We start from the raw sequence: 27,238 nt of genomic DNA on the forward strand, positions 1-27,238 counted from the left end.
ATCTGTCAATCAAACCCATCGGCAAAGCAGGCGGGTTCGCTTTTAGCCAATCGAATGGCCCCTTACACTTTCTCTACGCTTTCTGCGGGTGGCAAAAGCCCCGCCCATATTTGATTCTGTACCAGTCGGTCGTTAGCGTGTTAGCCTTAGCATGGCTTGTCGGATCACTTTGCTCCGTACCACGCAGTGGGACTACATTACCTAAGGCTCATCTCACTGTCAATCACAGATACCCAATACACCTCCCCTGCTCAGCCCGAAGTCACTTTGCTTGACCTTAATTTTATTTTTTTAATAACTCAAATGTCATTGATTTTATATTGTAACCATATACATATACACCTCTTGGCCAGGTCACCCTTGCAAAAAAGATCCTCATCTATCTGGGTTTTATAGCTGGTTAAATACTACACAACAAAAGATGGTCATAGAACAACAAAGTGCAAACATTCACCCTTTATTGCAGAGTAAAATTCAGTGAAAACATGGACAGATTAAAACATCAAAATTTAAGCAAATGTGGGATCTCTACTGATTTGAATTTTATTTAAACTGGAACTAATTTTCATAACATCCTTACATACAATGAAGTCCCTTGAACAATACAGCAGTATTGGTTTGAACTCTGTCTTGCTCCCCTCAGTCTCTCTTCTTCTGTATGTAATTATGTCGCCTAAATTAAGTTCTAAACACACTGGACAGTAAAGATGTAGGTCCACTCCCAAACGGTCTGAATTCCACAATGGGTTGATGTCCTCTTGCAGTTCCAACATTTGTGGACCCAAAAGAGGACTGTCCCATACCGGGACATTGATCCCAGGATGACGTTCAGCCATGGATCCACTCTCCTCCCATTCAATCTCTGGAACCAGCATACCCTGACAAAAAAAAAAAAAAGATACTGTTTATGAACAGCACTGTTTTTTTTGTGTTTTAGATTATGTAGGAACAGTGACCGACTAATAATAACTTATATTGTTGCTGGCAGGCAGACCTCATATCTCCATAACTGTTTATAATTTGCAAATAAGTGAACCTTAACAAAGTAGTGACATTAGTACATCTGATAGCTCATAATGCCATGCATTGTGATGCATTTTGAACTTGCAGATGTGCTATTCTTCCTACAAACAAACAATTTAGGGAAATTGTTTGCACCACACAACAATAATCCTTTTCATTCATTTTCGATGAAAATTCACTGTAGTCATTATGATTTCATGATACTCTTCTTGATACTTTCCACTTTAGTCAAACTGCACACAAATCAGTTGTCCAGTACAGTGAGATTAAATAAAGCATTTACCCGGGGATCAGAAACAGGGTTCTGGGTCAAGCCCAACTGCCACAGCTGATTTGGTGTCATGCTTTGCTCCGTCCTGATTGGATGGCTGTCCCACGCGTCACTAAAGACATCCAAACTGGCCTGAATGTGTGGTAGAAAAATGTAATGGCAGCAGAATACGTGATGTGACTGATATTGAGCAAGTCTTGGTCCTCAGGAGAGTGCAGGATGTTGTAATATAAACCAGTAACACTCACGAAGACATCACACCAGAGGGGCTCAATCCTGTATTTGGAAAAAAGCAAAAAGAAATATTATATTGTCAGATTTATTTTTAATACATCATTCACTTTTATGTATCAGGGCTCCAGACTAACTTTTTTCACTAGGAGCACAGTGGACCCTAACTGAAAATTTTAGGGGCACAACCAGAAAATTTAGGGGCGCATACCGTAAATCAACATTCTAACCAAATCTACTAATTTTCACTGTATTATAAAATAAATACTTTAACAATAGATGCAGAAATTACAATGTGCTGTTTCTAATTCAGTGTCATATTTTATTCTGCACTTTTGAAGATGCAACATGAAGGTAAACTGACAGCACCATCGCTGTCACGACAGTACAACTAAGTAAAAAAAATACCATACTTAAAATAATAATAAAATAAAAAAAAGTTTTTAGTAATTACCGTAGTAACCTTTCGTAATTTCACAGTTTCAAACAATACTTAAATGTATGTAAATATTAGAGGATGGAAATTCATGTTGGCGACACCAAATAGGTTCAGCCAAGATGCACAATAAGCGTGTTTGAGATCACCCAGATGGACGCAACACTGCACAGATCACCTGGTGTGTGACGTATATTTTTGTTTTTGCTCCAACATCACCTGTCAATCAAAACAAAAATATCACAAGAAAGGGGTGAGAGCAAGACACCAATCAGAGCGAACGCAGCTGGAAATTTAGTATTGAACTGACTAAAAGCTGCCCTACAGACTACAAAACAATGCATTATGGGACATGCGTCCTGATGGGTTTTTTGTAGTTCACTGATCAATTAAAATAATTTAAAATACCAACTGATTAAAATGAGGCTACATCCATTACAAAACATTAAAATAATTATAAAAGATGTAATATCACAGCTCATACTTAGGGGGAGAGGCATATTAAAACGAAATTGAATGTTAAGGACAACTCCTAATTCCTGGTCTCTTTCAGTCTCGCTGCAGCTTCGATTTCATGCGAGTTTGAGACCCCTGCTGTACACTCTGGCACTGGTACACTAGCTGCAGGTCGGAAGAACGAATCAATAGTTCGCTTGCTCATAGCTCAGACGCACATATCAGGTTGTGATGATATTTGTCTCCGTTTCCTTCCCACGGATGTTTACGCGCGCTCGATTATCTCTAGGCCCCGCCCCTCCACACATTTTAGCCACTTGCAGTGACTTTCCCTATTCTTCTCACACGCATTGGCCGCCTCAGGCATCACTCAATGAAACGCGAGTGTGTGCTCGCGTGTGCTCCAGTCTCATGAGTATTCGCGCGAGTGTGTGTGTCTGCCTGCGTGCGTGTGCGCTCGCGTTTCATTGATGATTTCATCTCTCATTTCATCGATCATTGACGTGCTCCTTTCATGTTTAATGTTTAAAAAATACGGAGGGTGGAGGAGGCAAATTTACTGGTAGCACATGTGCGACTGGGTGTAAAATTCAGTTGCACACTCTCAAATTTTGGTCGCAAAATGCGACCAAATGGACGCAGTCTGGAGCCCTGTGTATATATTAAAGCTTCTAAAACTAGGTTCAACTCACCGTTGATTGTGTGTACACTTTTCCCACAATGAAGCCGCAGGGCTCGACATAGCCATTTGTCCGCTGGCCCGGTCCTGTTTTTCGAGCAGTACGGACCACAAGACTTTACTTTTCACTTGTCCGCTCGGGCCACTAAAATATCTAACGGTTTATATATTCTTCACCTTTTTCAATAAAGTATATTTTGCGAAAACGTGTAGATTTACCTCGTCTTCATAATTTAGTTTTTCTGCTAGTCCTGTGTTCAGACTTCAAGGGTTTCTATGGGAAACCTTTGATCACTTCTCCTTCTCTCCCGCCTGCGCGCGCGCGGCTTTCACTGCTGAGCACCACGCGGCACGCGCTCACTACTTTTTTTTTTCAAACTTTATTGAATGTAACAATTCAATACAAAACAATGTTAAACAGCAACAACGAAGGCACAAGCCAGTGGGTTATTATTACATTTGATTATAAATCCGACACAGTCACTGAAGAGAGACTGAAGCATGTCAGAGATGTGGAAGACATGGCAGGAATAGATAGGAATATGTTGGATGGAGTGACGGGTGGAATTAGTGCTATGGACAGCAAGATATTTAATGAATGCATTGAAGATGAAACTGTATGCACTAAGCTTTAAGCTGAATGTTAAAGAATCAAAGGCAACTCAAAATACCTGAATCTCAGAGTCAAATGGAGTATAAGGTCAAACTACTTAATTTAGTTTTTCTTTACAACACTGTAAGCAGTAAGTATTTCTAGTTAACTGAATGATCTCAGTAATTTAATTGTATTTAATTTTTCAATTATTTCATTTAATTAGGTAACTAAAGTAACTAAAAAGTAAATGTAACTTTGCAACAGTAACAAAAAGCAGAACCTTAAGGCAGTCAGAGCAAAAAAGTCAATAAAACTTCTTAACTATTGATTAGGAACAAATGTGAAATAGCAGTGATTAGAAGCAGCATGAAAACTTCTTAACTAGTGTTACCTACTACACTGCAGCGCTCTCTTCAAAACATCTGAAACAGACGAGAGCAGATTTAAGTTTGATATGCTCTATTTTTAGTCATTGAAAAGTGTAGAAATAAGTGCTAGATGTCACCAGAATGCACCAAATTGCACCATATTAAAATTTTCCGGGGGGGCATGCCCCCGGACCCCCCTAAAGTTGCAAGCACCTGCGGAGCGGCGGGTCTCGCTGTGCGCTGTGTCGGGCCAGTAACTTTCAAAAACTACTGGCCCTGTGGGCCAGTGCAAATTTCTGGGCTATGTCAACCCCTGAGCCGTTTGTGTCAGTTCTACGTACTGTGAGCATTAACTCGGCTATGCCCACATTTTCTCCTCCGTGATCTCCTCTCACCCTGACAATAACATGAAAATCATGTCTCAAACACATAATTACAAATGCATCGCCAATACGGTACACATCAATTTAAAATGTAATGTTCTTATGTATGATGCCAATAAGTAGAATTTCTAGGTTAAAAAAATTGCAGGAGTGGGTTACATGTATCACTGGGGGAAAAAATGAGGTGAGAGAGACTGTTAAGGGGGGGGGGGTAAAATGTTATTCATGAGGGGAAAGTTTTAGAGTTGCCTTTGTTTATGGAGAGGAGTCTAAAAAAAGTACCGGTAATTTTATTTTTGTACAAATAACCAAGTACTTATACTGCCTGATATGTGAATAAAATATTTCTTTATGAATAACATGAATACCTCAGAGGAAAGCCATAAACGTTCACAGCGTCACTGAAGAAGGCCAAGTGGGTGTCTGCACAGTTGTTCTCTGCTATCTTCAGGTACAGGATACATGGAATACAAGTACAAATACTTTCAACTGACAGATATTTACAGGGGCAAAAATGCTAAATTCCCAATTGACAGGTAAAACAGTAATACAATAGGATGATAAAATATGAAATAGAATAGAATAGAAGGGTATTTAATAATCCCTGAGGAAAATTTTTTTAAAAATGGCCATCTTAAAAAAACACATAAACACACATGCATTACATATAGAAATATCACAAAATAAAAAGATTGATAAAAAAAGATAAATAATTGGAAAATCAGTGGGTAAAATTAAAAGAAATGACTTGTAAGATGCCGTGCCAGAGAGTTGTATTGCCTGATGGAACGAGGAACAAAAGATTGTCACGCTGTCACATTCAGTAATTCCTAGAGAATAAATAAAAACACGGATTAGATAATTTAGCTGTCTGATCTTAAATTACATAATTTTCAAATATATGAAAGGGGAATTCTTCTTGCTATGATTACTTGAGCTTGTAGTAAAGAACAGCTTTAAAAAAAATCAGAGACAAGACACTGATCACAGGAAGCCTGTGTGTAATACTTACAGTAACTTCTACTCAAATCACTGTTGACAGCTGATTTCTCCCATCCGCCCTTTCTGTGACTACTTATCGACTACAAAACAGCCTAAAAACATAATGTTTGGGATTCTTGTCATTACGTCATTGGAAGTAAAGATACGGGGATTTTAGTGGCTGTCACTCTGACACAATCTCACAGGGCTGGTCATCACAATGAATACGGGTTCTAACGTTAGAAACTTAATGAGGCTTCTTTCATTCAACAGTGGATTCATGTATGTTATATTTAAAAAATGTCGTTTTCATGAATGTCATATGAATTAACTTTGTTGCACAGTCCACCCCGTCTTAAAGTCTGGGTTGTGAAAATGCTGTGTCTAACTTTAACCCGGATCGCGTTTACATAAAGGCAGCACACGGAACAACTAGCTAGTTAGCATAGCATCAGTGTTTAAACAATACTTAATACTTAATCGATACTTTTTATTAAACTTTCTTTGCTGCTGTAAATCCGGCATGTTTTCCCCTTAGTTCTATCTGAATCATGTTAAGAACCTACAGATCATTGGCTATAGACGCTAGCTTGAACCGACACCGGCTTGAACTTCACTCACACTCACACAGACACAACTTGCACAGGCTAAGCAAAACAAAGCTAAGCTAATTTGCGGTGGGGGTACTCTGCAAACGACTCGGCTGCAGTGTTCATAAAGCATTCACACATGTCACTTGGCTAAGGAGAACGCTTCAACTTAGTGTTCAATAACATTACAGGACGTACAACGAGGGAATAATAATCAAATAAATGCATTACTTACGGGCTGAGACTGATCCCGTTCAGAAGACCTCTCCGCCATGTTTGCCGCCCGCGTCCTTTCAACTGCTGTGCAGAACAGCTCCCTCCCTCGTCACTTTGAAAGTGAAGAGTGTAAGGGGCCATTCGATTGGCTAAAAGCGAACCCGCCAGCTTTGCCGATGAGTTTGATTGACAGATTCACTAGCCAATGGTGAGATTAGTCAGCCTGCTCCGTCAGATGAGTCTCAATATTCACCGTAGAAAAATCTCTCACACACACGGGGAGATTCACAAACGAGAACGGGATTTTGAATGCACAGTCTGCAGTTCGAATGATCTGTGAGTTCACATCACATGTGTAACTAAAAATCACGTTTGTGAAGCACTTACTGTGCATTTCTGATACATTTATTGTGAATTTCTAAAATGTTTTTGTGAAACACAGTGTGCACATTTGTGAGAAACACTTATTGTGCATTTGTAAAACATTTAGTGTGCATTTGTGAAACACAATCTGTGTGTTTGTGAAACACAGGGTGTGTATTTCCGAATTTATTTTTCACGTTTGCATAAAATGACATTTGTGAATCGGAGCGTGTGCATTTGTAAAACCGGTTGTGTGCATTTCTGATTATTGAGACTGAATTAACTCCATACTGCCTTGCCTCCATGACAACTGCAGTCACACAAATGAAACACAACAAAAAAGGGGTGGGGGGTCGCCATGCTAAACGTTTGCCGTTTGGACCTCCTCTAAACGTGCTTTTATTACTGTTATGATTATTATTAAGGGCCTGCTCGCACATAGTTTTTTTAAATCTGGGCGGTCAGTGCTCAGGTCCGCGGAAGGCGTAAATGTACGTAGTCCTCAGAACGTCTACGTTTGATAGTTTCAGCATTGTATAGTGTAAATACCCGGATTCGGGTCACTTTTAAAAGACTACGTAAGTGGGTCGTCAAAAAAATCGGATATAGTCAGAAAATCGGATTTGGGCATCAAGACCTGCAGTGTAAATGCAGCCTAAGATAGCACAACGGCTAAAGCATTGACACACTGAAACTAGTGACATCTATAGGCCAGACTACAAAATTACATCGGAATGAAACAAAGACAAGCATGTCATGAAAGTCATTAGTGTGTTAAGTCATTTGTAGCAAAAATTGTTTATGAAAATTAAAAATTTCATAAAATAAATAGAACAGTGAAATTCTCGAGCTACTGCTAAATTAATATACAGGCCTATCTGTGTTGAATTTGTGTATAAATGTATTTATATGAAAAAAATGTTAGATTCATGTGACCATAGCAACTATGCAAGCAAAAACTCCTTCGCTAAAACTGAATTGAATAGTATAATTAATTAATTCATGCATCCATTCATTTTTTCTATATGAATGAATGAATTCAATAGTATAATAATGATGGGAATTCTGGTTCTTCTTAAAGAGAACGGTTTCTTTGGGCTTGGCTCACTAAATGGAAAAGGAGCTTAGTTTAGGCATATGATATACGTCCAGTCCGGCACCAGATGCCGCTGTTCTGTGTGGCTTCAAAGCTCTGAATGGTTAGCTCATTTTCCCGGCACAATTACATGAACCCCTAGCAATGCTTCACGGGGCTTCTATTGAAGGCAAGCCAGGAGAGATTTCACAGGGCTTTCTCCCCTTTTAATAGTCTTTGGGACATACCAAAAAAAGCAAACTCACACTCCCTCTGCTATTGTGAGAGTGATGTACCTCCTTGTGTACCTCTTTTTGCCACTCCCACCTAATTAGGCATTCTACTCAGAAGAAACAATTATTCTAAGAAATATGTGATATTTCATTTAACAATATATTCCACCAATGTCCTTCATTTAATTTCACATTTATTTCAACCAGAGTTATTTCCCCTAAAATATTAAGTGAAAATTCAAGAAACAAAAACAAACAGATTAAATTAGAAACAGCTGTCTCAAAGACTGACAACATTATATAAACAGAAAAAAAAAACAAATCCTCGGTTTGGCTGTCAATGAAGGGGATGTGGTGTGGCTAAGACGCCGCCGCTGCTGCTGCTGAGCTGCCGTGAACTAGTGATGACAAAGTGTCCACCCGAGGTCTAAACTGTGAAAAATGAAGGGAAATTCGTAAGAAATGATGGTTTCACAACAGAAGAGTTTGTTTATGACGTGGACGCGCGCACCAATCTGTAGGTGTGAACGGGTGTGCTCAAGGTGCTCGCTCAGACAGAGACGAGTTCCATTGTAAAAAAACAAAGCATAGAGCGAGATGATCTACTAAACGTGCATTTATTGTTGTTATGATGATTATTAAAGGCCTGTTCGCTCATAATTTCGTAAATCTGTGTGGAGAACCCAAAAAAGGCTGACAGTACATCAATTTCATATATGCGTCTTGTGTCACCAAACAAAAAAAGAAAACAAAAACAAAAACATGAAATTTACTTCCTGTATTTAATTTATCTCTTTAAAGACGAACTTTTGCTGGACTTTATTTTTGAATTATTGATACTGTTGTGAAGCTATTAAACATAATCATATGCATATCTACAATAACCGGTATTTAAGCTTGTATCAAAACCCAACTTTCATGAGCATTGTAGTCCATGTATCATTTAGTTAATTTCATGTCTCTCGATTGACTTTAGGCAGTACAGTATGGTTAAATATGCATAGATTTCCATTTATTGTAGGCTTCTGTTTTTTAGCATATTCCTTTGTGCTTTGAAGCGTTTCCCTGACTAAGCTGAACTCCAGAGGGAAAGTCCACTAAATCGACTGCACCAAACATTGTCCAAACATTTGGACAGCTTAAACATGGGTATTGTTGAGTCTGCCTTGGCACAAGACCTCTGTTTCATTTACGGCTTTTGCTGGAAATCTGATTAACAGAGGCATTTTTATGGAGTTAATTCAGTCTCAATAATCAGAAATGCACACAACATATTTCACAAATACACACGCTCCGATTCACAAATGTCATTTTATGCAAACGTGAAAAATAAATTCGGAAATACACACCCTGTGTTTCACAAACACACAGATTGTGTTTCACACATGCACACTAAATGTTTTACAAATGCACAATAAGTGTTTCTCACAAATGTGCACACTGTTTTTCACAAAAACATTTTAGAAATTCACAATAAATGTATCAGAAATGCACAGTAAGTGCTTCACAAACATGATTTTTAGGTACACATGTGATGTGAACTCACAGATCATTCGAATTGCAGAGTGTGCATTCAAAATCCCGTTCTCATTTGTGAATCTCCCCGTGTGTGTGAGAGATTTTTCTACGGTGAATATTGAGACTCATCTGACAGAGCGGGTCAACTAATCTCACCATTGGCTAGTGGATCTGTCAATCAAACTCATCGGCAAAGCAGGCGGGTTCGCTTTTAGCCAATCGAATGGCCCCTTACACTCCTCACTTTCAAAGTGACGAGGGAGGGAGCTGTTCAGCACAGCAGTTGGGAGGACGCGGGCGGCAAACATGGCGGAGAGGTCTTCTGAACGGGATCAGTCTCAGCCCGTAAGTAATGCATTTATTTGATCATTCCCTCGTTGTACGTCCTGTAATGTTATTGAATACTAAGTTGAAGCGTTCTCCTTTGCCAAGTGACATGTGTGAATGCTTTATGAACACTGCAGCCGAGTCGTTTGCAGAGTACCCCCACCGCAAATTAGCTTAGCTTTGTTTTGCTTAGCCTGTGCAAGTTGTGGCTGTGTGAGTGTGAGTGAAGTTCAAGCCGGTGTCGGTTAAAGCTAGCGTCTATAGCCAATGATCTGTAGGTTCTTAACATGATTCATAAGGAACTAAGGGGAAAAGCATGCCGGATTTACAGCAGCAAAGAAAGTTTAATAAAAAGTATTGATTTGGAGACGGCGATTTGTTTAAACACTGATGCTATGCTATGCTAACTAGCTAGTTGTTCCGTGTGCTGCCTTTATGTAAACGCGAACCGGGTTAAAGTTAGACACAGCATTTTCACAACCCAGACTTTAATAAGACGGGGTGGACTGTGCAACAAAGTTAATTCATGACATTCATGAAAACGGCATTTTTTAAATATAACATACATGAATCCACTGTTGAATGAAAGAAGCCTCATTAAGTTTCTAACGTTAGAACCCGTATTCATTGTGATGACCAGCCCTGTGAGATTGTGTCAGAGTGACAGCCACTAAAATCCCCGTATCTTTACTTCCAATGACGTAATGACAAGAATCCCAAACATTATGTTTTTAGGCTGTTTTGTAGTCGATAAGTAGTCACAGAAAGGGTGGATGGGAGAAATCAGCTGTCAACAGTGATTTGAGTAGAAGTTACTGTAAATATTACACACAGGCTTCCTGTGATCAGTGTCTTGTCTCTGATTTTTTTTTAAAGGTGTTCTTTACTACAAGCTCAAGTTATCATAGCAAGAGTGTTTTAAAAAAATTCCCCTTTCATATATTTGAAAATTATGTAATTTAAGATAAGACAGCTAAATGATCTAATCCATGTTTGTTGTGTTTTTATTTATTCTCTAGGAATTACTGAATGTGACAGCGTGACAATCTTTTGTTCCTCGTGCCATCAGGCAATACAACTCTCTGGCAGGGCATCTTACAAGTAATTTCTTTTAATTTTACCCACTGATTTTCCAATTATTTACCTTTTTTTTATCAATCTTTTTATTTTGTGATATTTCTATTTGTAATGCATGTGTGTTTATGTGTTTTTTTAAGATGGCCATTTTAAAAAAATTTCCTCAGGGATTATTAAATACCCTTCTATTCTATTCTATTTCATATTTTATCATCCTGTTGTATTACTGTTTTACCTGTCAATTGGGAATTTAGCATTTTTGCCCCTGTAAATATCTGTCAGTTGAAAGTATTTGTACTTGTATTCCATAGATCTTGTACCTGAGAAGATAGCAGAGAACAACTGTGCAGACACCCACTTGGCCTTCTTCAGTGACGCTGTGAACGTTTATGGCTTTCCTCTGAGGTATTCATGTTATTCATAAAGAAATATTTTATTCACATATCAGGCAGTATAAGTACTTGGTTATTTGTACAAAAATAAAATTACTTTTTTTAGACTCCTCTCCATAAACAAAGGCAACTCTAAAACTTTCCCCTCATGAATAACATTTTACCCCCCCTTAACAGTCTCTCTCACCTCATTTTTTTCCCCAGAGATACATGTAACCCACTCCTGCAATTTTTTTAACCTAGAAATTCTACTTATTGGCATCATACATAAGAACATTACATTTTAAACTGATGTGTACCGTATTGGCGATGCATTTGTAATTATGTGTTTGAGACATGATTTTCATGTTATTGTCAGGGTGAGAGGAGATCACGGAGGAGAAAATGTGGGCATAGCCGAGTTAATGCTCACAGTACGTACAACTGACACAAACGGCTTCATTGTGGGAAAAGTGTACACACAATCAACGGTGAGTTGAACCTAGTTTTAGAAGCTTTAATATATACACAGGGCTCCAGACTGCGTCCATTTGGTCGCATTTTGCGACCAAAATTTGAGAGTGTGCGACTGAATTTTACACCCAGTCGCACATGTGCTACCAGTAAATTTGCCTCCCCCACCCTCCGTATTTTTTATACATTAAACATGAAAGGAGCACGTCAATGATCGATGAAATGAGAGATGAAATCATCAATGAGACGCGAGCGCACACGCACGCAGGCAGACACACACACTCGCGCGAATACTCATGAGACTGGAGCACACGCGAGCACACACTCGCGTTTCATTGAGTGATGCCTGAGGCGGCCAATGCGTGTGGGAAGAATAGGGAAAGTCACTGCAAGTGGCTAAAATATGTGGAGGGGCGGGGCCTAACATCCGTGGGAAGGAAACGGAGACAAATATCATCACAACCTGATATGTGCGTCTGAGCTATGAGCAAGCGAACTATTGATTCGTTCTTCCGACCTGCAGCTAGTGTACCAGTGACAGAGTGTACAGCAGGGGTCTCAAACTCGTATGAAATCGAATCTGCAGCGAGACTGAAAGAGACCAGGAATTAGGAGTTGTCTTGGGATGGATGTAGCCTTTTTTTAATCAGTTGGTATTTTAAATTATTTTAATTGATCAGTGAACTACAAAAAACCCATCAGGACGCATGTCCCATAATGCATTGTTTTTTAGTCTGTAGGGCAGCTTTTAGTCAGTTCAATACTAAATTTCCAGCTGCGTTCACTCTGATTGGTGTCTTGCTCTCACCCCTTTCTCGTGATATTTTTGTTTTGATTGACAGGTGATGTTGGAGCAAAAACAAAAATATACGTCACACACCAGGTGATCTGTGCAGTGTTGCGTCCATCTGGGTGATCTCAAACACGCTTATTGTGCATCTTGACTGAACCTATTTGGTGTCACCAACATGAATTTCCATCCTCTAATATTTACATACATTTAAGTATTGTTTGAAACTGTGAAATTACGAAAGGTTACTACGGTAATCACTTGTTACTAAAAACTTTTTTTTATTCTAAATGTATGGTATTTTTTTTACTATTTTTACTTAGTTGTACTGTCGTGACAGCGATGGTGATGTCAGTTTACCTTCATGTTGCATCTTCAAAAGTGCAGATTAAAATGTGACACTGAATTAGAAACAGCACATTGTAATTTCTGCATCTATTATTAAAGTATTTATTTGTAATACAGTGGAAATTAGTAGATTTGGTTAGAATGTTGATTTACGGTATGCGCCCCTAAATTTTCTGGTTGTGCCCCTAAAATTTTCAGTTAGGGGCCACTATGCTCCTAGTGAAAAAAGTTAGTCTCGTGCCCTGATACATAAAAGTGAATGATGTATTAAAAATAAATCTGACAATATAATATTTCTTTTTGCTTTTTTCCAAATACAGGATTGAGCTCCTCTGGTGTGATGTCTTCGTGAGTGTTACTGGTTTATATTACAACATCCTGCACTCTCCTGAGGACCAAGACTTTCTCAATATCAGTCACATCACGTATTCTGCTGCCATTACATTTTTCTACCACACATTCAGGCCAGTTTGGATGTCTTTAGTGATGCGTGGGACAGCCATCCAATCAGGACGGAGCAAAGCATGACACCAAATCAGCTGTGGCAGTTGGGCTTGACCCAGAACCCTGTTTCTGATCCCCGGGTAAATGCTTTATTTAATCTCACTGTACTGGACAACTGATTTGTGTGCAGTTTGACTAAAGTGGAAAGTATCAAGAAGAGTATCATGAAATCATAATGACTACAGTGAATATTCATCGAAAATGAATGAAAAGGATTATTGTTGTGTGGTGCAAACAATTTCCCTAAATTGTTTGTTTGTAGGAAGAATAGCACATCTGCAAGTTCAAAATGCATCACAATGCATGGCCTTATGAGCCATCAGATGTACTAATGTCACTACTTTGTTAAGGTTCACTTATTTGCAAATTATAAACAGTTATGGAGATATGAGGTCTGCCTGCAAGCAACAATATAAGTTATTATTAGTCGGTCACTGTTCCTACATAATCTAAAACACAAAAAAAACAGTGCTGTTCATAAACAGTATCTTTTTTTTTTTTTTTGTCAGGGTATGCTGGTTCCAGAGATTGAATGGGAGGAGAGTGGATCCATGACTGAACCTCATCCTGGGATCAATGTCCTGGTATGGGACAGTCCTCTTTTGGGTCCACAAATGTTGGAACTGCAAGACGACATCAATCCATTGTGGAATTCAGACCGTTTGGGAGTGGACCTACATCTTTACTGTCCAGTGCGTTTAGAACTTAATTTAGGCGACATAATTACATACAGAAGAAGAGAGACTGAGGGGAGTAAGACAGAGTTCAAATCAATACTGCTGTATTGTTCAAGGGACTTCATTGTATGTAAGGATGTTATGAAAATTAGTTCCAGTTTAAATAAAATTCAAATCAGTAGAGATCCCACATTTGCTTAAATTTTGATGTTTTAATCTGTCCATGTTTTCACTGAATTTTACTCTGCAATAAAGGGTGAATGTTTGCACTTTGTTGTTCTATGACCATCTTTTGTTGTGTAGTATTTAACCAGCTATAAAACCCAGATAGATGAGGATCTTTTTTGCAAGGGTGACCTGGCCAAGAGGTGTATATGTATATGGTTACAATATAAAATCAATTACATTTGAGTTATTAAAAAAATAAAATTAAGGTCAAGCAAAGTGACTTCGGGCTGAGCAGGGGGGGTGTATTGGGTATCTGTGATTGACAGTGAGATGAACTTGAGGTAATGTAGTCCCACTGCGTGGTACGGAGCAAAGTGATGCCAGTTTCTCCACAAAACCTGTGGAAGTTGAAGATTTTTCTCCTCCACCTTCATATGATCAAAACCGTGTCTGAGTGTTGAAATGACGCTAGCATGAAAGCTAAGAGAATAACGTACAAACAATCCCGAGTGAAACGTTCATTGTAAATCCCATGACCAGTACAGAGTTCGATGGATTCTATGTCAACTGCATTCAACCACTGTTGCCTTGCTTCCAGGTCCACTGAAAAGTTGCACAAGCCAGTAATTTTTGACAACCGAAGGCAATAAACCGACAAGCCATGCTAGGGCTAACACGCTAACGACCGACTGGTACAGAATCAAATATGGGCGGGGCTTTTGCCACCCGCAGAAAGCGTAGAGAAAGTGTAAGGGGCCATTCGATTGGCCAAAAGCGAACCCGCCTGCTTTCCCGATGAGTTTGATTGACAGATTCACTAGCCAATGGTGAGATTAGTTGACCCGCTCCGTCAGATGAGTCTCAATATTCACCGTAGAAAAATCTCTCACACACACGGGGAGATTCACAAATGAGAACGGGATTTTGAATGCACAGTTTGCAGTTCGAATGATCTGTGAGTTCACATCACATGTGTACCTAAAAATCACGTTTGTGAAGCACTTACTGTGCATTTCTGATACATTTATTGTGAATTTCTAAAATGTTTTTTGTGAAACACAGTGTGCACATTTGTGAGAAACACTTATTGTGCATTTGTAAAACATTTAGTGTGCATGTGTGAAACACAATCTGTGTGTTTGTGAAACACAGGGTGTGTATTTCCGAATTTATTTTTCACGTTTGCATAAAATGACATTTGTGAATCGGAGCGTGTGCATTTGTAAAACCGGTTGTGTGCATTTCTGATTATTGAGACTGAATTAACTCCATACATTTTGAGCAGAGTGACATGGAAGAGGGGAGACAAATGGAAGAAAGGAACAGATACTTTCATTAAATCACCAATCGATGCCCATAGTCCCCAGAGGCCAACGCATAGGAATTAAGGAAAATAATGAAATGTCATAAAAGAGCAATTTCCTTTTCTTTATCTAAACAGTTTGAGCTGATAGATGCATCATTACTTACCAACAGGGGAATGTTCTGTCCCTTTGCTTTGTTTGGCTTCACTCTATCTGTAGTACTTTTTTACTCAAGGATAGGGCAAGAAACCATAAACTACACCTGCCTCTTTAAAAGATGAACAAAACTGATGATCTGCCAGGGAGCCAGCCAGCCATTTAACTGCTAAAAAGGCCCAATCATATAGTTCAGTGATTAAAACGTGCCATTATGAAACACTCGAGAAAAATCTCAGAAATGGACCTGAGGCGTTGTGCTGAGGGGTGCTGAGAGAGCGGTCTTTTGTCTGGCAGACAGAGCTGATCTGCAGTGTTATAACCCTAAAAGACAGTTATTTCTCTAAAGGATATATGCACACTTTTTTAGTTTCTAAGTTGCACCTTTGAAAACAGACAGGACTTCGTCTTCTTTTTGGTAACTTTATTCACCCCGGAATTTGTATATTTTTATATTTAGTGCTTTCTTCTGAGGCAGCCAGAGCAAGAAAAGAAAACATGATGGCACACAACTCAAAGCGCATCTCAATAACCGCACGGTGAAAAAATAAGTTCCGGTCACTTAGCTTAAATGTTTTGTATCACTGCGACGGTTTCTTTAAGACAATCTTTTGCTTCATCATCTGGACAAAAACAAGCGGTAAGAGGTGAACTTTCTCTCTGAACCGATGCTTTATTCAACCCATCGGAAATATCAGCATATATATATCGTTGAAACTTGACTGTAGCGAGGGTGCGGCACGACGTGACGCGACGTGACGGGGACGCGGACCATACAAATATTTCGCTTTCGAGGAAAGCGGTAGAAATAAAAAAAAAAAAAAAGAATTAAGGACTAAAAACGGGTAACTATTTCTTTCTTTTATAATTGACCATGCTATAAGCGGGTTAATGGCCTTTGAAGTGTGCATTATCACTTTTTAACGCACTTCGCATCGCACGGTTCAGGCTTCCATGGCGCGCGTTGAAAAGTCATGCATACTTCGTAGGCCATTAACCCTTACTTAGTGTTTTGGGGTTGCTGGAGCCCATCCCAGCTATTAAGTGAAAGCAGATACACAATGTGCTGGTTATACACTTATACCTAGTTTTCAGGCCACACAGAAACATACAACCACACAGACTCATCTATGAAAGGGCACATTTGAGTCACCATTTAACCTATACAGCAGGGTTTTGTACTTTGAGAGGAAGCTAGATCACTTTAAGAAAACTCATACATTCACAAGGAGAATATGGAAACTAAACACAAAAAGGACCTAGTCGGGATTCTTCTCGCTAACCACTACACGGCCAAGGAGCACCAGGAATAAACTAAAACACAAAAACATTTTTTAAGTCTTAAAGATCAGCCATATTCTTAAAAATAACCATTTTCTTATAGTACCTGTCATCCTGTTCTGATTTGTAAGAGGTTGTTGCTTTATACAGACTAAGATTGTGCTATAAAATCAAACACACAAAATGGTTACTTCTTGTTTTTGCTGTAAAAAAGGAAAAATCAGGACATCACTAAAATGTAAAAAACAATTTTCCTTGGCCCTAACGAGGATATTGTAATTTAATCCTGTTATTATTCTACTTTTATTGATAATATTACTGATGGGGGGACAAAAAAGGTGAATATGAGGGTTCAATAACAGTTTGAATGAATGAATTCCTTTACAGAACAAAGGTATGGTTTGAAAGCCACACATACTGTCTGAATGTTGCCCATGTATCATTTTTCTGAATGAATCTATAGAATGTTTTATTTTATAGAACATTTTTTAAAAAAAAACTCCCTTTTTGATCGGGTAATTGTTTAAACTGCCAGACATGTTTTTCAATGTTGTTAGAACATAACAATCAACTACAAGTAGTGACACATTTTAAAGTTTGTTCACCCTAAACATAAGTCAAAGTACTTTGACAGCCTTATGGCAAATGGCTCCATAACATAATTTCTTTTCATGAACAGCTGCAGAGGTTATTCTTGGCTTGCTTTAGCCATACCTCTGTTCCCAGTTCAGTTTTTCTTTGTGTGGGCTCACAGCGCTGCCTTAAATAAATGGTTGAATGAAGAGGAGGCAGGGTGAAGAGTGACAAGTGGAGTGGCTGCTACACTATAAATTGCCTTGCGTTTATTTAGCTTCATCTGTTTAAGAGAGGCTCAGTACTCTCCTTTTAGCTGAAGAGTCCCAGGGAGATTCTTATCCCTGGGCATCTGGCCTTGGTACACAGCTCTCCCCTTCAGGTAAGCGCCTCTCCTTTAGCTGCATGCCTAATGATCCTTGCCAGCATCTGGCACAGGAACTCCCTGTGATTCTTCATACCGGAAGAGGAATTGACAGCAGGTCTCCCCTTTCCCTGCCCTCTTTCTTTCTTTTTACTCCAATACATGAAGTATTTAGAGTCTACAGATTTATATGTTTTGCTGCTCCTTTTTAGAATTTAGAGTTCTGCAAAGTTTTTTAAACATTACCGTTTCACTTATTTTATTATTTTTATCACATGTTGTTCCATGATAGAGTGGGAGGTTTTCTTTTTGAGGTTGTGACAAGATCACTACAATATCTGATGGAGTATAATAGGAGCCTTTGGGCTACTTTCAGTCAGAAATAAAAACAATCTCAAAATTATGAATTTTTATTTATTTTTATTTATCATTCCCTAAAAAATCCCATAAAGACAAGTGACTCAATAACTACAATTGAAACCAAACCTGCTGTTTGTTTCCCATGAAAGAAAAGACTGTTCTTACAGTGCTGTTACTGCTAGATCAATAAAGATGGCGTGCATTTACATAAATCTATAAACAAAGAAAAAACAAACTAAAGCAGGGTATCACAGTTGCTCATCGACATTCTCATAAAACTATATAAATATGGATGGATGGAAATTATTCTACCAGAATTCTAGTTCTTTGTCATGAGTGCCAGAAGTAAGAATAGATGCTGATGAAAGTTGGAATTTTAAAAGGCAGCCAACAGGATGTAGGGGAGGACTTTCAATCCTGTCTGACTCGCACCAAAATCAGAAAAATACCGTTAACTCACAAAAGGAAGAAAAAAAAGGAAAGCGCAAAGAGAGAGACCAGGATAAAGACTCCTTACAAGCCACTGTTTTGCAGTTGGTTAATTTGGCCTCACATCACTTGTAATAAAAAATAAAAATAAAATAATAGATAACAGCTGAGTTTCTGAGATACTTTTTTCTTCCATACAGTTTAGACTTCACTGTGACATAATATTAATGGCTTCTGTCAAACAGGTTTATAGGATACTCCCATAGCATCTAATACCTCTTGTACTTTTAAATGAGTAGAAATAAAATGCATGGTGATTGCAGGCAACAGGTAACAAAACTCAAGCTTAAATCAATTAATGTCTGTCTTTCATTTGTGCTCCTACAAAAGAGCCAATTAGTCTGGTTTTATGTCTGGATAGGACTAAAGGTCACATTCATGCTCATTTTTTAATATTCAGGAGGTGTTTTTTTTATTTTGCTATGAACACATCCTATACACTATTAGATCTGGTGTGTATAGTATATTCAAACTACTTTTAACTGCGTACAGTTTCACTATTACCTTCCAATTACGAAGTAGAATTACAAAAGACAAAAAAAAATTGGTTTAAAAAAGCTCTTTTGACAGTCCTTTTGCAAATATTTTGCACAGGCACAAAGATAAATGAAACTATCCTTATATGTAAGCTGTTCATTAAGAAAAAACAAATGCAAGGATAAACCTCAAACAAATGTGATTAACATTAGAAAATGAGACCACAAGTTTATCATGGCAACACATATTTTGACATACTGATTTTTTTTATTTTTAAATTGAGAACCTATTTGACTCTTTTTCACAAATAATTTTAAAATATTAAAATGATACCAATGCTAATTCTTATTTTAATGAAGCAAGGAATTGCATGGTCATAATAACTCTGCTTGTTTCACTATGGAGTTTGTAACATAACCCAGCCTGCCTTTTCTCTTGGTCTAAACAAAGACACATATTAAAAGCAACAACTTTAAATTTCTTGGATTCTTGGACTTCCATTAATTTTGCCAGTGAGACACATAATCAGTTTGCATCCCAACATCTTAGGGTGTTTCGGCCATTCATCACAATCCACCCTCCGCTGAGGCAGGCCCACCGCAGGTTGATCAAGCCTGGGTGTGTCTCGCTTTTGTCCATGTGATGTCACTTCTCCTCAGCCACAGCCAATGGCTCGCCCTCTCAGCGGTGTTGGTCATTTCCTTTATAGCCTGTCTGTGTGCCCCGCCCTCCGACTCCAACTTCTCTGAGGAGCTTAGTACTGTACTGGCGACAAAGCCCCTGCATCCCACCTCCACTGGGTGCACCCTGATGTTCCAGCCTCTGTCCTAAAAAAAAAACCTCATACCTTTCAATATTTGGGTTAAAATATTTAAAAATACTATACTTAAATATACATAGCTTTGTGATTTTCCTAAATTGTTTGAAAACAGCACAAGTTAATCACATTTAATAAAGTTTAGGCATATAAACAGCATTGGCGATATAACATGTTTGTGATGAGGTGGAGATAAACCTATGAGTACAGAATCTAATATTGTAAGGCATTGGCTGGCCAAAATCCAGTACTCATTATGGTGTTAGCTTGTTAGCTGAAAGATTTCTGTCAGAGCTATTTACCTTCGTGTTTAAAGCTTTTCCATGATCACACACGGAAAAAATAATTTCTTCTTTAGTCTTTACAGTTGTAGTTCGAACCAAACACCAGTGACTTTTTAGGTCACAACTATTAAAGCTTGACAGAATCCCTTTCTGCAAATTCTATATTAAATTCTATATTAGTGTCCACACTTTCCACTGTTTTATTTGTCAAGATACTCTGTCTCTCGAGGTGTCGTTGTCATTTAAAGCAGCAGTTTGCCCCAACTCATCTAATTTACCCTTAACTCTGCTTTTGCTTAATTTAGTATGCATAAAGAATACAAATTAGCCACTTAGCAACCACATCAATTATCCACCTGGCTTTTTATCAGCAAAACACTCATTACAGTCCTCTAGTGGTAAACATGGACTTACACCGGTGAAATCTGTGTTATGGTTCGCTTTGGAACCAATTAACACTCAATGCTGGTTCTCCTATGAGACTAATAAAATGCAGCAAGAGGTTACAGCTTAAAGTGATAATGTTCAACAGTTCCTGCATAAAAAATTATATATTACAAAACAAAACAAACAAAAAAACTTTAATTTAAAAATAGCTACTTAAAAATGCACAAAACCTGAGACAAAATCAAATTTAGATTGCACAAAAGTTATATTATAGTTTACTACTCAAATTCATCTTTGGAGTTTGTTAATTTGCTCACCAGCCCCTCATACCTTTTAACTGAGTTTTTACATTTGACCTTTATTTTTCTGGACCCCTGTGCTGGGGACAATAAACATGAGGATTGTACTCTCATTTAGTTGTTTTTTTTTAGTTTAGTTTTGTTAGTTCTCCACATGCTTTCTTCTCAGGTCAGTCACCAGGTGCAAGTTGCTAATTATCCACAGCTGTCTTCATTTAAGCTAATCAGCCTGCCTCTCCTTTTCAGCTCATCCCTGTCAGGTTATCTGCTGCTCTGTTAGTCTTTTTGGTTCAGCATTGGGCAGAAGTTTGTTCAGATGTAAGTGTAATTCCCTTTTTTTTTTTTTTTTTTTTTTTTTTTTTTTTTTTTTTTTTTTTTTTTTTTAGTTAATCAAGGTTTTGACGTTTTTGCCATGTGCTCATGCTTTTTGGGTCCAATACTATATATGTATATATATATATATATATATATATAAAGTTCATCAGCAATCAAATTACTTATATTTTTCAGTATAATATATGTTGAACTATTTTATTTTAAGTGTCCTGCCAACCTTGTTCCCTTATTTTTCTGTCAAATCTGTGGCTCCATGTTGAAAGATGACTACATGCCCATAATTCCCTGTATTCTTGTCTTGAAGCAATGACATGCATTTAGAGTCTTGTCATTCAAATGAAACCAACGTACATCAGTTTAAAGCTACGTCAAAAAGCCCCCTAAGCCTGTCTGTTCTGTTTTTCTCTGCATATTTACATATTCGAACCATAGTTGGGGATTTCACAAGTCCTTTGTCCTTTGCTTAAAGGTGAGTTTATTCTGGTTATCTTTTAATTTTATCTAACTTTTTTTTTATGGTGGATGATCCCAAATTGACTTGAAAGTTTTTAAGTTGTTCTGAATGAAGTAAGTCAGCATGGCCACCGACAAAGGTGGTCCCTCAGGAGATGTCAGCAGAAGCCTTTTTATGGCTCTTCTCCATTTCTAGTGGGAGGATTGACCTGCTATCATCCGGTTGTGCACCCAGTATAGATCATGTATTTCCGGATGGCAGAGCAGAGGTATGGGAGGACTTAGCTTGGGGAGGAAGAGAAGCATAAGGAAGTGAAACCGATCTGTCTTTCTTTTGTGTCCTTTGTCTTTGTCAGATGGCAGGAAATATCTTAGACTCAAATGCATGCAGCTTTCAGAAGCTTGATTTAGATCAACTCTGCCCCACAATGAAACAAAAGAATTATGCTGGTGTTTTTGAACACAAGAATGCTGTGTGTAAAGCAGGTGAGTATCAACAAGAAGGAAGCCATGTCATACAATCTGCTGTGGAAATGAATCTATCCAATGAATGAATGAGAGCTTAGTAAATCCTCCTGAAATTTAACTTCTCACTATGTGTTGATTTGAATGGCCTAGCATACACAAAATATGAAGTATTTTTACGTGTCAAACTCTTTATCTTGACAGAAAAGTTTGCATTGCTCTAAAATTAAACAGGAATTCATTCAAGAAAACGGCAAGCTCATTTCACCAAGAAAAACTGCTGTTCGATACTTGTCCAAAAATGCGTTCGTAAACTAGATGGCCTGTGGGAGAGGATACTTTTTTGCCTTATTGCTACATTAACTGTATATCTAATTTACAATACACGGAAGACACTCATGATGTTGGGAGATCAGGTTTATTTATTGTGAAGAGCTCTACCAAATAATTAGTAACTATGTCTCCATGTCTGGGTTCATGAGATAATTCAGAGAGCGAGGTTCACAATCTACTGCTGGAGCTACGTCTAAATAACAGCTGCTTTCATTGGTACTTCTGTCTCTCTGTGACCCAGTTTGAAGATTTGTAGTCCTGCATTAGTAGGAGAAAAAAATAAAAATACAATTAGAGGATGAGACCTTATTATTGAACCAATGACACAGAAAAAGCAGTACAGAAGAACCAATTATTGGTAACCAACGGGAAACAAAGGAAATCCTATAAAATAGTGCAATGGTGTATGTAGTTTAACAATCAAGTGCTAGAAATTTGCTAGAAAAATGCTGGTTATGCCTTTGAGCTTACACTGCGTACATTTGCTTCATGGGAATTCTAAAAATCCTATTATCCACCCTTTAGGCCTTAAAGTTTAGCATTACTTATAAAAGGGACTCTGGTCTGGACCATTGCGCTAAAAAGCATGTCTGTTTCTTTGGAAGTTCTTTTGCACACTAGTGGAGAGCTTGAGCTTTCCCTCTGCATTTTTGCTAGACAAAAGAGAGTCTGCATTGGCTATGCCAAAACTACATGATGTTATCTGACAACTTGCAGGGAAATCCAAAGGGAAAAGCTCAATTGTAGGAATCTTGTGTGTAGGAATGAAAACACAGTTGACAGACCAACAGAATCCCAGAGCAGCTACCACACAAGATGAGCTTCAATGTGAGTACAGTAGGCTGTATGCAACATGTGTGCAACAGGTGACAGGCGTGCTCTCATGCTGGTGAAATCCAAATGTTTTTAAAACTGAATGTTTAATAGAAACAGCCAAATGATGGGAACTTATTTTAGTTTATGACAAGCTCATCATTGTCAGATGTCTCAAAATTCAATTTGCAAACATCTGCTCCTTTGTTCCACTGAAAAACTCCCCTGCCCTTACAACCACTGTTCTAGGATACTGACAGTTTTAAAGTATTAAAAATCCTGAAGACAAATGCATCACATTTTCTAGCTTTGATAGAAATAACAAGATTGACAACCTCTTTAAAAACTGAAAGGAATGCAACATGTTTTGAGACCCATTCGCCTCACTCTGTCTCTCAATCTCTCAATGTAGAAGCAAGGGATCACTGTACCATAGTCATACTTTTATTGTTTGGGTCACTTCTTATGTAATTGAAATTCAAATTCTTCACACACAAGTTCACCTCATTTTTAAAGATGAGTTTTTTCAGTTAATAGCTTAATTTAAGCACAGTTCTTAAACACTGAATATGGCTCTTTTAGTTTTTTTTAGCTTAAAAAAACACCTTGATTTTAAGTGTAAACTTGCTTTTTCTATATACAGCCCTGTTAACTAACCCTATGTGTTAAAATATATGTATATGTGTATGTGTATGTGTATGGGTGTGTGTGTGTGTGGGGGTGTGTGTGTGTGTGTGTATGCGTGTACTCGCATACATCAGGGTAAAAAAGGAATACTGACTTATATAACAGAGGAGAGTTTTTCAAAACATTTGATAGATGAACAATTACCAGGAGGAGCTGGAGGAAAATTTAAGTTTTATAGAACACAAAGAAAAAGCCTCACAAAAAAATAAATAAAGCGCTTCCTCTCCTCCTTTAAAAGATTAAAGTTTCAAGGTAATGATTAGAAGAAAAACAGATCTTTTACCTGGTAAGCATAACATTCACTGTAAAATGCAATCATCTAACTTTTTGAACACAGAGAGTCCCTCTGAGTTACACACAGGGTCATTAGGGAAAGAACACAAAAGAAGTTTGCTACTATGTGACCATTCCTGTGGACTCCAATGAATGCATATCACGGTGAGGAGCTGTAAGCTGGAACCATACAATTGCAATCTATCAACAACGTTGTCAGATTGAGCAGATCCTCAGATGAAAATGATTACTTCAAGCACTAAAGGGGTGTTTGAAATCTTTTTACATTTTGCATGAGGGAACCAAAGCATGCTTGTGTGTGAGTGTGTGTGCATGCAGACGGTTGGTTGAGGGTGCTGAAAGATAGAAATGTATGAAGTAAAAACAGATGGTGGGTGTTACACTTAAAACACCATATTTGTGATATGACTTTGCTACAAGCTAACACTTTAAAACTAATATTTTGAGACAGAATTTCTTTTAAAGACTCACTCCAATCAAAATTGTTTTTGGTGTTTTTAACATGTTATTGTGGCTTTTTTCAATGTGAATGACACATAAAGAAAATTAAGGTACAATTCTGAGTATTTCTTTATTCAAGTGGCTTTAAAACTACAATCGGCAAGCCACAAGCTCCCTGCTCTGCTCCATTCTGATGCAACCACTTGCACACAAATAGATCCATGAATGTCTTCGTTTTCCTTGTCTCAACTGATGCTTGACTCAAAACCGTACGGCTGGATAGCTCAGATATTGCTCGCCATTTTTGTTAAGCCAGTAATGTTAGGTTGGGGGTGTGAGGGGTCGTAAGATAGCAGGAGAACATGTTAACAGTTGGGTGACGGGAATTAGGAGCAGGTTTTCTCCGAGCCAACAATCCCACCAACAACTCGGGGGGGCAAATTTCCAATGAATCACTGCTGTTCTGTAGAAATTGTCCTAAAAAATAGTTTTTTTTAATATATATATATATATATATATATATATATATATATATTTCGCCTAAAAACAATGTAATCATAATTAAGACCACAGGGGATGCTTTTACAATAGATCAAAAGGTGGTTGGAGAAGGACCTTACATAAATTTAACCTATTTTAAACAATATCTTGTTTATTCCAAAGTCTCAAAAAACCCTCTCAGGAATAATTCAAAGGGTTATGACCTATGTTACATTGTCTGGGAATTTAAGATTCATGTTTTTGTTATAAAGTCGGAGTTCTATAAATAAAAACAAAAAAAAAACAATTCATCTGGCATGAGCAGCTTTCAAAGTAAATTCCCATCCCTTAGCAAATTTCTATTTCCTGTCACCAGCCCATGGAATATACAACACTCCTCTATAGATCCTTCTTTTAAACCAGCCTCCACTAACTCAAATAATTTCAGAATAACCCACACTGCACTAGTTACCAATGCTGAATAAATAAATGTCTGGCTGGGCTGATGGGTGGAGGGAGGCTTCAGGAAATATTTTACCGGGGGTTGAGTGCTTCCAGGTTGATATCCCTGTAATGGATCAGTGTGTCTTGGAATGTCGGAATTGTGATCTGAAGTGCAGCTACAGTTTCAGATGGATTAATAGGAAGGAGGCAAGCCAGCTGTAACCATGCCCACATGGCCTTAATCAATGGAGCTCTGTGCATGTGGTATGGTCACTGGACACCATAAAAGGCGAAAAGGGTGTTGGTAGACCACAGATATGGAATAAATTTGCTTAAAATCTAAAGGGAAAAAAAAAAAAACGAAAAACATTGAGAGAAGGGAAAAATGCAGAATTTGTTTTTTATTATAATTTTTTAATACAAATTTGTGGAGAACAATGTGACAATATAACCTGATCATTTTTAAAGCTGTTTGTTGCAAACCAGTGAGAAAATTTTTGCATTTTCTCTTTGCCAGAAAATTAGGATTTCAACTTGAATGATGCATGCAGTTCTTTAATAGTGACTTTGTTAAGCTATATTTACATAGTAAAAACCTGACTAAATTAATGCAAAGCAACATACATTTGGTGAACTTGTTGCTTACATTCCCACTTGTAGTGTCATTACTTTGCAGAAATGGATGAGAATATGGAAGGTGTTTGTGTGTTTGAATGTGTGAGGTTTTTTCACATGGGAAGAAGTTTATAAGATGCTATATTAGCATAGATATTTACTGTTGCAGACAAAAAAAATCATTGGAATAAGAATAAGGTTTGAACATATCCCGCATCTAGCAAGCTAATCCTGGTGTTCTTAAGGCTGCTGAGTTGGCAAGAGGTAGATTTAAAGCAAGTTTTATAGCAAGTTTCTGATTCATCTCTATATTAAAGGGGAGATTAGTTTGCTTCAAAGATTGGGTGTGAATTCACCATGTTGTAATTTGTAGATTTAAATTTGAGGAGGACGTTATCCTACCTCTGCTTTCTAGTGCATTGTTTTTTCCTTTTTGTGTAATGTGTGGCAGAGTGGCACACGGCTTTGCATTTTTATTCAAAACAGCATCTGTCAATATCAGAGTCCTCCTATGCCTGCTACAACTTCTTTCAGAGAGTTAGTGTCTGCTGAAGCACATCTACAACCGGAAGTCCTTTGCCAGAACTGGTAGTGGTGCACGTACGGGCGATACTACCCTCATGCAGCACTCTAATAGTTAGTAATTTGGGCGCACTAGCGTCTTACTGAGTGTGAGCAATGCTGGCACTGGGTCTGCTTGAGATATGCAAGTGCCCATAGGTTCCCTTCACAAAATACGCTCGGATTCTCTAACTAACCTAATTTCTTCATTTCTAACAGCCAGGCTGCACGCAAGGAGAGATAGCCTATCACTTGCAAAAAGCAAGTCAAAGTGGTTAAAAAAAAGAACAATCTGTACAATGTGAGTGCGTCTCACCCACTTCCACCCTGCTTACCTGTATGTGTTGCTTAAATGTTCACTACAACCTGCC

At 38.1% G+C, this 27,238-nt stretch overlaps 2 protein-coding genes and 1 long non-coding RNA gene across 3 annotated transcripts; 2 read left to right on the forward strand and 1 right to left on the reverse strand.

Moving 5' to 3' along the window:
- Positions 1 to 441: 441 nt before the first annotated feature.
- On the reverse strand, positions 442 to 5,237 carry LOC144990985 (uncharacterized). Its single transcript, XM_078944540.1, has 6 exons — positions 5,191 to 5,237; positions 4,811 to 4,887; positions 3,110 to 3,183; positions 1,543 to 1,570; positions 1,307 to 1,406; positions 442 to 878 (listed from the first exon to the last, which is right to left on the reverse strand). Exons 4-6 carry the CDS (start codon positions 1,548 to 1,550, stop codon positions 510 to 512), a joined length of 477 nt encoding a protein of 158 aa, XP_078800666.1. The 5' UTR covers positions 1,551 to 1,570; positions 3,110 to 3,183; positions 4,811 to 4,887; positions 5,191 to 5,237; the 3' UTR covers positions 442 to 509.
- Positions 5,238 to 10,797: 5,560 nt separating this feature from the next.
- Positions 10,798 to 14,255, forward strand: LOC144990987 (uncharacterized). The gene is made up of 5 exons (XM_078944549.1): positions 10,798 to 10,846; positions 11,134 to 11,227; positions 13,126 to 13,153; positions 13,270 to 13,389; positions 13,819 to 14,255. Exons 4-5 carry the CDS (start codon positions 13,330 to 13,332, stop codon positions 14,185 to 14,187), a joined length of 429 nt encoding a protein of 142 aa, XP_078800675.1. The 5' UTR covers positions 10,798 to 10,846; positions 11,134 to 11,227; positions 13,126 to 13,153; positions 13,270 to 13,329; the 3' UTR covers positions 14,188 to 14,255.
- Positions 14,256 to 21,205: 6,950 nt separating this feature from the next.
- LOC144990988 (uncharacterized) lies at positions 21,206 to 22,221 on the forward strand. Its single transcript, XR_013654868.1, has 3 exons — positions 21,206 to 21,263; positions 21,714 to 21,750; positions 22,091 to 22,221. It is a non-coding gene; the product is annotated as an uncharacterized LOC144990988 (long non-coding RNA).
- Positions 22,222 to 27,238: the final 5,017 nt, after the last annotated feature.

This window comes from Oryzias latipes, chromosome 3 (assembly GCF_053564925.1).
Source record: "Oryzias latipes strain Hd-rR chromosome 3, Olatipes_Hd-rR_3.1".
Classification (NCBI taxonomy): Eukaryota; Metazoa; Chordata; class Actinopteri; order Beloniformes; family Adrianichthyidae; genus Oryzias; species Oryzias latipes.

Bases quoted from the DNA above. Each gene is read 5' to 3' on its own strand.
- LOC144990985 (XM_078944540.1), bottom strand. The intron at 879-1,306 runs GTAAATGCTTTA...TTTTTTTGTCAG, and splicing joins ACCCTGTTTCTGATCCCCGG to GGTATGCTGGTTCCAGAGAT.
- LOC144990987 (XM_078944549.1), top strand. From the start codon at position 13,330: ATGACACCAAATCAGCTGTGGCAGTTGGGCTTGACCCAGAACCCTGTT. The intron at 13,390-13,818 runs GTAAATGCTTTA...TTTTTTTGTCAG, and splicing joins ACCCTGTTTCTGATCCCCGG to GGTATGCTGGTTCCAGAGAT.